The sequence below is a fragment of the Triticum urartu genome, chromosome 2A (genome assembly GCF_056163025.1).
Source record: "Triticum urartu cultivar PI428250 chromosome 2A, HENAU_Tu73, whole genome shotgun sequence".
In the NCBI taxonomy this organism is placed as follows: domain Eukaryota; kingdom Viridiplantae; phylum Streptophyta; class Magnoliopsida; order Poales; family Poaceae; genus Triticum; species Triticum urartu.
The window spans coordinates 665,298,371-665,311,161 of record NC_141874.1 but is presented as its reverse complement, the minus strand read 5'-3'; the positions used below and the strand labels follow the sequence as shown (position 1 = coordinate 665,311,161).

General features: G+C 43.4%; 1 protein-coding gene across 1 annotated transcript; it reads left to right on the top strand.

The window, feature by feature from the left end:
* Nucleotides 1-225: 225 nt before the first annotated feature.
* Nucleotides 226-1,110, top strand: LOC147986532 (uncharacterized). The gene is made up of 2 exons (XM_087542042.1): nt 226-386; nt 876-1,110. The coding sequence occupies exons 1-2, from the start codon at nt 226-228 to the stop codon at nt 1,108-1,110; spliced, it is 396 nt and encodes a 131-aa protein (XP_087398168.1).
* The last annotated feature ends 11,681 nt before the right edge of the window (nt 1,111-12,791 follow it).

Below are 12,791 nucleotides of genomic sequence, written 5' to 3'. Positions count from 1 at the left end.
CAACTGCTTTGTATCCCAAAAAAACCCATTGCATCTTCTTCTCCACAATTCCTTTCACCAACCTCTTCTCTCCAGAACAAACACGAGAGAGTAGAGGATAGTCATGGCGGATGCACCTCTTTACAAGCAGCGCCGCAGGTACACCAGGGAGCTCCACGACGTCGATCTACATGGAACCACAAGCTCCACGTCTTTTGCACAAGCAAGGGTGAAGACGTGGAAAAGATGATGTCCACGCTCAGGAGGAAGCTCGGCGGAATGCCCATCAAACTAGTCGGCGTTGATGTCGAGTACACGCACTACATGAAGCCACAGCGGGCAGCAGTGCTCCAGCTATGTGTAGAAAAAGAATGCCTTGTCTACCACATCTCTGCAGCTAAAGACAGGTCAGAATATAACTATCAATCTATACTATTGATTGTCAATATTGATTTTAAATTTTCTTCACTACAATCACCACTATTTAAACTTTGGTTTTCATTTTTGAAAACCATGGCATCTGAATTCATTGACAATTTTCATCTGGCTCCATGTATGTCACTCAATAGCTCGATTCTTGAATTATATGATCTAGCAATACATGCAGTTTTATTTTGTTTTACCAAATACAAAATATTTGACTGAACAATAGAAAACTGCAACATTACTATACAAAACATGTATGAAATCCAGTTCAAGAAATACAATCATGCACAGAACATGCATTGTTTATGCAATATATTATCAGAATTACTAGTTATGATGAACAGAGTATTAGCAACTACTCAACGCAAGAGATTCAGATACTCATATTGCATTTTAGTTTCAGAAAAAACAAAAAACATTGGTACTTCTAAGAAAATAAACTATATTCACTCTATACAAACATCTTGCAGGCCAATGGAACTAGACAAATTCCTCATGAATGGTGAGTACACCTTCGTCGGATTCGCCATTGAAGGAGACAAAAGCAAGCTGAAGCTATCTGGTTTGGAGATCAACTCCGACAACTACATTGATATTCAGGTGGAATGGGGAGACCCATACAATAAAAAGAAGTTTGACTCTTTGGCTGATGTTGCCGGCAGGATGATAGACATTCACTACCATGACATGAAGAAAAAAAATTAACGCAAGGAGGACCATACTCTGTGGGGATTCTGCCCACTGCCAGAAAAGCTTATCAAGTATGCAGCAATAGATGCATTCGCAACATATGAGTCATGGAGAATCATCCATGATGTCATCATGGGAATGGGCAGGGCAAAAAGAGACAAAGAAGCAATGCAGAAGAAGAACAAGGCTGTAATCCAATGCAGCAACTAGAAATAATTCAGGGCTATATTTTAGTTTCACTTTACATTAGTCGTTGTGTTGTTCTTTGTTTCATGTATGCAAGCTTTTGATTATGTCCATTGCATCACATCGAACATTTCTTTTCTAAAAACAATGTCGTTTTAGAATTGTCATTAAATTTTATTTCTGTTGTTTGCTTATGTATCACAGTTTGTTTCTGATCAATTGCTTTCACTAAACAAAGTATCCACAAAAGTAATTATAGAAAAAGAACATTAATATTAATATTTATAAAGAAACGTAAATACAGTTCACATAACAAATATAAGGCAGTTCACAGAGGGTAAATATGAAGTGCAGTACATGCACAAATGCAGAACGAAGGGGCTGCAACAACTTTCGCTCAGTGCACAAAATACAAACTTGGTACGCACAGTGCAGTACTCAATGTTGGTGCAAGTAGTACAAATGACATCATTTGTACGACCACGAAAAATATATACTCCAAAAGAAAAAAATGCTTCAGATAAGGAAAAAAATTGACCACCCAGTTACAACCAGGCCCCAGCCAGTCCCATAATAGGTCTCTACAAAATGTGTGCACTTCTCCAAAGTCTTCCAAGGAAGTTCACTATATGTGTGCATGAAGTGCGGTACATGCTAAAGTCCCCTAACTAGCACAATACTATGACGAATGCAGTGCACATAGAGGCAACAAAGCAGTGCACACCCGTACAGAACCCTGAAAAATGCAGTACAAGTTGTCTTGCTAAGCAGTACAGAACACTGACAAATGCAGTACAAAGTTGTCTTGCTAAGCAGTGCACGAGTGTACAAGGGTGTGACGGACTCGCCTGCGCATGTGGCGCCACGGCACGCCGCATCGCCGCCTGCTCCGGCTCGTTCCAGGCTCGGCCTCACATGAGCCCCCCCTCCCCACCCCTCTGCCCGGCCTCGCGCTAATGCACGCAATGCGCTTGGTTGACAGGCGCAGTGCGGACATTCTATTTTTCCAACAATAGGACTCACGCAACCCCAGAGCCACACCCCTAAGATAGACAGGGAGGCGCACGGGTGTGACGGACTCGCCTGCGCATGCGGTGCCGCCGCATGCTGCATCAGCGCCTGCTCCGGCTCATTCCAGGCTCGGCCTCGCAGGGGGGTGGGGAGGGGGGGTCACGACCCCCCCCTCCCCACCCCCTACTCGGCCTTGCGCTAACGCATGAAGTGCGCTTGGTTGACAGGCGTAGTGCGGACATTCTATTTTTCCAACAATAGGACGCACGCAACCCCAGAGCCACACCCCTAAGATAGACAGGGAGTCGCATAGGTGTGACAGACTCGCCTGCGCATGCGGCGCCGCGACACGCCGCGTCGCCGCCTGCTCTGGCCTGTTCCAGGCTCAGCCTCGCAAGGGGGTGGGGAGGGGGGTCACGAACCCCCCTCCCCACCAACCTGCTCGGCCTCGCGCTAACGCACGCAGTGTGCTTGGTTGACAGGCGCAGTGCGGACATTTTGTTTTTCCAACAATAGGATGCACGCAACCCCATAGCCACACCCCTATGATAGACAGGGAGGCGCACGGGTGTGACGGACTCGCCTGTGCAGGCGGAGCCGCGGCACGCCGCGTCGCCGCCTGCTCCGGCTCGTTCCAGGCTCGGCCTCACAGGGGGGTGGGGAGGGGGGTCACGACCCCCCCTCCCCATCCCCTTGCTCGGCCTCGCGCTAACGCGCAGTGCGCTTGGTTGACAGGCGCAGTGCGGACATTTTGTTTTTCCAACAATAGGACGCACGCAACCCCAGAGCCACACCCCTAAGATAGACAGGGAGGGGCACGGGTGTGACGGACTCGCCTGCGCATGCGGCGCCGCGGCAAGCCGCGTTGCCGCCTGCTTCGGCTCGTTCAGGGCTCGGCCTCGCAGGGGTGGGAAGGGGGGTCACGACCCCCCTCCCCACCCCCCTTCTCGGCCTCGCGCTAACGCACGCAGTGCGCTTGGTTGACAGGCGTAGTGCGGACATTCTGTTTTTCCAACAATAGGACGCACGCAACCCCAGAGCCACACCCCTAAGATAGACAGGGAGGCGCATGGGTGTGACGGACTCGCCTGCGCATGCGGCGCCACGGCACGCCGCGTCGCCGCCTGCTCCGGCTCGTTACAGGCTTGGCCTCGCAGAGGGGGTGGGGAGGGGGGTCACGACCCCCCCTCCCCACCCCCTGCTCGGCCTCGCGCTAACGCACGCAGTGCGCTTGGTTGGCAGGCGCAGTGCGGACATTCTGTTTTTCCAACAATAGGACACACGCAACCCCAGACCCACACCCCTAAGATAGACAGGGAGGCGCACGGGTGTGACGGACTCGCCTGCGCATGCGGCGCCGCGGCACGCCGCGTCGCCGCCTGCTCCGGCCCGTTCCGGGCTCGGCCTCACAGGGGGTGGGGAGGGGGGTCACGACCCCCCTCCCCACCCCCCTGCCCGGCCTCGCGCTAACGCACGCAGTGCGCTTGGTTGACAGGCGCAGTGCGGACATTCTGTTTTTCCAACAATAGGACGCACGCAACCCCAGAGCCAGACCCCTAAGATAGACAGGGAGGCGCACGGGTGTGATGGACTCGCCTGCGCATGCGGCGCCGCGGCACGCCGCGTCGCCGCCTGCTCTGGCTCGTTCCAGGCTCGGCCTCGCACTAACCCATGCAGTACGTTAAGTACAGGGAATACAAATAGCAAAATACAAATATATAGTCAACCAAAAAATGGGGGGGGGCCAACCCCCGCCCCCCTCATACCTTACAAAAACAAAACAATAAAAAAATAACCAACTGAAGGTTAGGCAAAAAAAGCAGTGCACTTGGATAGGCAAAAAAGCAGTGCACTTAGTTTAGGCAGAGAAAAAGCAGTGCAGTATCATAAAGCAACGCACTTCACCTGGCTAGGAAAAGCAGTGCAGTATCATAAAGCAACGCAGTTCCAGGATACACACATGAATGCAGGGTCTGCGGTAAAAAATTGCTGGAAAAAAAAAGATGTAGCACAAACTTGTAGACAAAATGCAGTGCTTTTCTTGGACGAAGAAGTTCGGTATCACATGCAATGCAGTTAAAATGGGACACATAAGATACATATAAGCGTGTCAAAATGCCAATTCAAACAGAACGTGTAAGTCAACAAAAAATAAAAATATACACATATATATAATGTATGAATTATTTATATAAAATACACATACAGATACAAATTCATCCATAAAACACTACTGCAAAAGAGCAGACGAGAATCACAGCAAACAGTAAAACAAACATATTTTCATACATTATATACCTTAGACACCACACAGCACACAACATGAACCCCTAGTTCTTGTCCATACACAGGGTTTTTACCAATATAGATTATTACTGTGTCTACGACTACGTCTGCGTCTGCGATTGCGACAGGGAAGTAAGCCTAAGGTCCGCAATCAGTTCTCGTAGCTCAAGCGGCATGTCTCCATAACACAACATGTTCGAGGAATTGAACAACAGCTGGAACATGTACTCCGCCTTCCAATCTTCAACAGCAGGCTGAAAAAGAATATTAAAAAAATGCAGACAGTGATTAAATAAAAAGATTGTCATAAAGAAGAAAAAGTGAAAAGGTAAAATAATAAAAAAACTAACAAGAAAAGGAAGAAAAACAGAGAAGGTTTTATGTTGGTTTTGATAATTTTCTCAACTAAACATTGGCCGTCATACAACTGCGTCACCCTCAGAACATAGATTCCGCACTCGTTTGCTCCCTGTGCTGGCACGACCGGGTAAGGGGGCTTCTCTGCCAATTTAACCCAGTCAGGGTAATTCTTAGATTTACACATTTTTTCACCATAAATCGCCTTCAGCAACTGAGTCATCCTCCTCATCTGGCAAAAAAAAGGAAGCACAATGTAAAAATAACACACACCACAGATCAAATTACGATTCAGATACAAAAGTTGTTTTCGACGTGTAGACAGTCCCTCTTTTAAATGCACATGTGGTCATTTCCTTTTATCTCCTTTTTTACATGGATTACGGGGGGTCCGAGAAAAATGCAGTTCTGTCATGCGTATGTTGCAGTGCACTACATAAACAAGTGTGGTACTATGTGTGCTAACATTGCATGTGCGGTTTATTAAAAAAATGCAGTAGGAGAAACACAAAAAAGCTTTGCACTTGGCAAGAAAAAATGACATACCACTTCAGTGTAATCTGAATGATAATCACTCCTACGCCACTTTGTCGTGACATCAGGATGGCCAGTGTACTTCCTAGTGTCATGGATATCAAACGTCTGGCGATACTGGTTCGCCGTGTATAAGGAATAATGACCATCCTTGGAGCGCGGCATCATAATCTGTTCACATGAAAAAAAACAATAAATGAAAAAATTAAAACTTATTTCAACACGTAGCACTAGAACCACTGCTCCAAAAAATTAACTATAAAAAGAAATACAACAAACCAGAAAAATAAACGACGGGAAACAATGAACTTACCAGTTTTGCATCCAACAGGTTTACGTCGTCACTCACAAAAACCTTGAACTAGTTAACTACATCTTCTAAAACAAACATGCTATGCAAAACTGGCAACATAGGGTTTCCTTCCTCATCTTTCTTCACAAATGTTTCCATTTGAAGAACATACTGCAAAGAAAAAAGAACAAAAAAGGACATGAAAAAAAGAATAAACAGTGCATGCAGGCATGGACATAAAAAAACCAGTACGAATAGAAAAAAATGACAGCACACGTTTACCATGATAAATAAGGGTGAAAGTAGCACACGTTCACCAGAATGATAAACTAAACCCATTTCAGCGTCTTTCTTCTAGTACTTGCTGACAAAATCCATGAGATACGAATCCATTAAAGCTCCTTTGCCAAATGTATTATAGGTATAGTCAACATTGTAAGTATCGAGATCACCAAAAGGACTGTTCACCATAAAGAACGCATTCCTGCAGTAAACATACAGAAAATGGGATCAATGAAATTAAAATTAAAAACAAAACACACAAAAAAGAATCAAGGGCACACACATAAAAACTTACTCGTGGTATTTGGTTACAAATTCTTTGCTGAGAACAAGATCCTTTATTTTCCTCGCCTCATCAATATATTTGAACCTCGGAGGCTTCAATTTCTCTATAGAGCATCTCAACTTAAAAGCCCTCTCACCTGCCCTCTTGTTCGAAAAAACTTCAACATCATCCACAGGAGGACAATTAATTGTTTCACTCCGAGTCCTCGTGACGCGAGGACACGGCGTAACAAAATCATCATCATCAACATCAAACACATCACGTGGGGAGCTAGGGCAAGAAACACTTCAACCATCAGGTCCAGACACCACAGCTATGTTCAAACCATCTCCAGCCAAAGAACCAGAATTATCTGGAGAGATTTCAATGGTGCAATCCTCCATAACCACATCAGAACCCTGGGATTCAAACAGTGACATACAGCCTTCATGAAGCCCCCCATCAAAATCTAAAACCGTGTAAGAAAAAACATGGAAACACTCAGCACAAAAAAATACAAAAACAAAAAACTCATTAAAATAAAATAGTGCAGTTCACTAAAGAATAGAATGCAGCACAATTGTATACAACAATGTAGTCCACTTGTCCGCAGCAATGCAGAATTAAAAAATGTATACAACAATGCAGCCCACTTGTAAAGAACAATGCAGCTCACTTGCCCAAAAAATAAAAAATGCAACTCACTAACACAACAAATAAAAATACACATACAATCTAAATCACGAACGTAACTAAACAAACTATTAAAAAAAGCCCGTAAGAACCGGAAGCAAGCAGTAGGCAAAAAATAAATAAAGGAAGGATAAAGAAGTTCACTAAAACAACCTTTATCTGCAAAAATTAAAAGTGATGTTAAATCAAGGGAACACTTTCTTGATGTGAGCCAACTATAGAGCATGGCCTTTCTGATGTAGCCAATGTGCTCCACCCCAAACTGAGCAACTCGAACACCATCCCAAGTCTGCAGGAATTGAAACATATAGAATCCACAATCATGCCTATAATAAAAGAATAAAAAACATCAGTTTCACAAAAATTAAAAATTAAAAAAAAACTTGAGCAGTATGGTGAAGAGGGGCTGTACGGAACACACCCATTAGGCTGCATTGGGACAATGACATGTTTCAACACAAATCCATCAAGTGTAGGAGGATTTAGCGGCTCATCGGAACTTGAGCTTCCTTCTTTCCATGCACGCTTGATATTTTTAACCATCCTCCTAAAAACCCTGATCGCACCAGGGCAGCCAGGTTTATTGAGCGAGTCAAGAAATTCAAACCGCCTTTCTTTCACATTTAACGCAACTACACAATAATGACCAACGCCATCCCTTGTATCCGGTGGATCAAAAGTTGCAAAAAGGACCTGTTCAAAGCACGAAAAAAAACAAATTATAAGAAGAAGAAGAAGAAGAAACAGAACACTGTAAGAACAAACACGCAAAAAATATAGTCTTTGACACATAAAAACGTTACTCACCATATCCCTTTTATCAACATGCTCCTCGGCTTTTGAAGAGAACACCATTTTAACACTTCTACCTATAGTACCACCATTCCAAATATTTGTCTGCCAATACAAAACCCAAAATCAAATAGTGCTCAAGGAAACATGTCCGTCGCACGAAATCAGAAAAGAAAATAAAAAAAATTCTGCATTCTTACACAAATATGGTATGGGACAACCATTGTCGGAGATCCCTTAAACTTATCTACTAGCAAAGAAACCCCAAGATCTACAAGTCTTGTAGTGAGCATCCCTTTATCCCAAAAGGATTGACCAACTTCGCCAATGGTAATATCACCCAACTCAGTTTTAAAAGCAATCATGTCCCTGAATTTTTCATGAAAAACTGAAAACATAAGATACTAAAAAAAATAACAACCAAGAAAAAGGGCTAAAAACCAAATTTAGGAAATACATATGAACAAAACAATTTCTAAAAAACCATACTTCTTCTTCTTGTCCTTCTGAACCATCGTAACAGCAGCGTACAACTCATTGTATCTTTTCAGAAGAGCTGGATCAATGCTCGACGGTGTCACAACAGGAAGTTCGTCATCTGTAATAAAAAGATGAAGTTCACTTATACAAAATAATGAAGTTCAAATATTAAGATAAGGAAATTCTGCTAGCTATTTTGAAAATCATAAACAGAAGATCAAGTTTCACTTATCATTAAACATCTAATACATATACCATAGTAATTAAAAAAATGAAATGAGAAAAACTTCAACTACACTATTCGAAACAAAACTCTTGCCTTCAGTGTGAGAGTCTTCATGTTATTGTTCTTCAGAGCTCACCAAAAGATTTTCTTGGACATATTGCGACGAATCCACCACAACCTCACTGGACTTCCCTTCTGCAGCAACATCAGCATTCTTTGGATTTAAAACAGTCTGGTCAACCGCAACATCCTTAGATACTTCAGCTACATGAGGCTCAATTCTTGATACTTCAGGAACATCGTTGGCCGCCAGACAAACAGGGGAAGCAACAACACTAACAGCAGGGACGACATTCTCCAGCGGCTTTTCAATGACAAAATCAGAGTCTTCATTCCGACTGGGGGAAAGAGCATCATGGTATTCTTGAGCTACAGAAGCGTCTGCACAGTCGACTGCTACCGATGCAGAAGCACCAACACTGCCACCACCATCAACAGCACAACCGCCCATATTCAGATCAACCTGAACTTCCACGTTTTCTTCTCCAGGTTGTGGAAAGATTAAAAAACACACAATAACACAAAAATGAGCGTGGGGATAATTAACATAACAACAACTTCAACCCACGTGTATCAAAACAACTACAACTTCAACCCACATCTACGTAAAAAAGAACTGCAGTTCACTTTGTCAAATGACGCAGTTCAGTTATGTTAAATACTGAAGCTCACTTATGTAAAACATTATGGGCACGCATGCAAAGAAAGGAATGCAGTTCACTTTAGTCAAACACTGAAGCTCACACATGTAAAATTATTGCAGCTAAATTATGTAAATGAAAATGCATACGAGTGAACATAACAGCATACATAAAGTTTACAACAACAACAAACAAAAAATTAGATTACAACACACTAACAGAACAAGTAAAACAACTATACCTTATCAGCTACAACATCCGGAGGGGACGATGCATCAGCCAAGACCTCATCCTTCCCAGAGCCATCGTAGGTCTCTTTGTGCACATCACAAGCAGCATCACCAGTCTACAGGCATATAAGAAACCAAAAACGAAATATAAGTTGGTAACGACCAAAAAAGAAAAAACTTCAAATATACACAAGCAATACACACTTTACAACCGCGAAGTACACAAAAAAATACAATAAAAATGGAAAGCAATAAGTGCAAGTTTAAGAAGAGGGACGCATGGCAGAACAGACATAGAAGAAGTACTTGTACCTGACCAATTCCATCGTCCCTAGTTCCATGGACACTAGAAGATTCCACTCCAGCCTATCACAAAAAACATGAAAAGTGAGGAGCAATCCACATAGTACACAAAAGAGGTTCAAAACCACAAAAAACCTAGAACATACATTATCAGCGCCAACACCAGCGTCCCGACGGTTCATTTCATCCAAAATATGCCCAGCATCCTTCTCATACCGACCACATTTTTCCTCTTGTGAATGTCTCAATTGAGCATGTGAAGACCGAACATTCGTCACTGCAATCTTCAGGCTTTCAATCACGCCATAATGAAAATTGTGAGCAGCAACAATATCTTCATCTCGTGGGCCATGGCCAACAGGGAAAAAACCAGCAACTGTCCTCAACCTGTCACCGGAGGATGGCAAATCTTCAGTCAACTTCAAAACCTTCAGAAGAAGCTCATCAATCTCCTCGTGTTTTTTGCCGCCAACAAATGTCTGTTTAGAAGAGCTTCTATTATCAAACATCTGTCGAGCCATGAAACCACGAGTACGCGGCAACTCATCATCACAGGCAGGAAGCTGGCTACATATAGGCTCATAAAACCTAGCATGAGTGCTAGGTCCCGCATAAGAGCTGCCGCGTTCAACTGCAACGGGACGGTTGTACACAATATCAACTGACGCCTTTCACTACAAAAAAAAGACAAGAGGCAAACAGAAGTACACATATGAGCACTATAAAAGTTCAGATTTATAATGGCAGCACCTTTAAAAAAACTGATATTCAAAACTCAGATGCACTAACCGGCAGCTTCCCAAATTTGTAAGTTTCCAAATAAATATTTCCCTTCACAAGCACATCCTCATTGTATAACTTCATCAGGTCCTTGGTCGTCAGGTATGACGCACGTGGCGTCAACGTGTGCATGACTGAAAATTTGCGAAGATTCAAGCAGTCAAGATACATAATCAGGGGGACAATGGCACAACCCTCTACACAGTTCTGCTTGCTACCTTCTGTTTGCCACCTTACCACAGCTGCCTGCAACTCATCAACAACAAGCTGGCAAAAGTCCATCTGAGCCATAGCCGCATAATCCATGTTCTCTACCATTGTAGCAACTCTACCCAAACGAACTGCAGGCCCGGGGCACAGCAAATTCTGGTAGAGTATCAGGAAGAACACCTTCACAGCAAGGTCAACAGTCACATGATCATCTTCCTCCACCAACACCTTCAACTTCTCAAGCAAGTCCTTGACACCTATACTTTTTGAACGGTCAAACCCAAGCTCATCCTTGAGGGCACTCAACGAGTCATCATGGCCACTGGCAGCAGGCATGGGTGCAGTGTGACATCCCATGGGTGAATCAAAAATGTGATGAACTGCATCACGATTGATTTGAAGAACCCTGCCATTCCCAAACTCCATTATCATGGTGGCAGGGTCAATCACTCCCATCAGATAGCACATAAGAATGCGTGACACATTTTTCTTTACTGTCAGTTCAAAGATAACACCAAATCCAGCATCCCGAACACGACTACAGTGTGCCTCTTTCAACAAGGCAGCAGCCTCGCAAACAGTGGGAAGCGACAAACATACGGTCTTGTTAAATCGAGAATCATCTACCTCAGCATCATCTTCAGCTGCATTGCTCTTACTAGACTTCTTCCTCTGTGTAAAGGGAAATGCAATCCACATTAGAAGACTAGCCATAAAAAAAGAGATAGAGAAAACACGGTTAGAATAACAATGAAGGAAACAAATGCAGTCCACTTCAAAAAACCTTTGGAACAACATCCACCTCCTTGCCAGAGTCACCACAAACATCTTCATCGACATCATCACGGGCACGCTTGGGTAGACTCTTAGATGAACCACAGTCTTTGCGTCTACCACTATGAACATCCCTCACAAACTCAGCAAGCACAAAGTCATCATCATTAGAGTTGGGACCTCCAATGACATGTAGTCGCTTGCACTGAGGATCATCCTTTCCACCAGCTTCAGCAGTTCTCTTGCCAAGATTCTTGTTCATGCCAGCAACACGTGGACTCCGCCGAGGTGTACCACCTTCGTCAGCAACAGTACTCAGCCCCTTCTTCTACAAAGAAGGCTTCTTCACCTTGGCAAATTTGGCACCCTTGGCACCATCTGCAGCTCTCCTCTGCTTCTCTTTCTCCGCAAACTCTTTTGAGTCATTTTCAAACCTCAACTTATTCTTGCTTTGCTTCAACTCATATTCGCGAAGTTGTTCCGATCTTGTGTAACTTCTTCTGTACCATCAACAGACTGCGACTGTGTCTGAGACAAAATGGGTCGCCTCTGGTCAAAGCTCACATCAACATTACCCTCTGCAAAATAATGGTCAATCAATTGAGTAACCTCCTCAAACCCAGGTGCCCCAGCATGCAAAACAGACACTGCGTCAAAAATGAAGTTTGACTATGGTCGTTAAAAAGTGCACAAAAAGAACAAATGTAGTACACTTAGACATATAAAATGCAGTGCTCCAACCATAAGCTAAAAATAAAAATTAATGCATTGCACAAAAAACTTGAATAAAACAACAATGCAGTTCACACATAAATATAGTGGAGTTCACATATACAAAATAAATACAGTGCTGCATACATTAACTTCATGTTTCTTCCCAACAAGAATGTCGGACTATATACAGCAAGGCAACACCAATTTGTACAACATCGAATTAACCAGCATACACAAAAATAAACAAATCAATCACATACCAGAAGGAGGGGCCACACTTATGGGAGAAGTTTCAATCGGCGAATTCAATTGATGTCCTCCCTCCACACCATGATCCTTACCACCAGGACAACAAGAGCGAATTGGTGTATCATTATGAGAACCACAATCACCTACTTCATTCAAAAAGAACCAGAAACAGAAATTACAAAACATCACATGACAAAAATAATGCAAACGAACGCTGACAACTAACAGAGCATAAACCAAATATGCAGGATGATTGTGGAAACTAGATAAACATCAAACAAAAAGAAACAAAAGCCTAAAATAAGCACTCCACATACCCTGAACTCCTCCT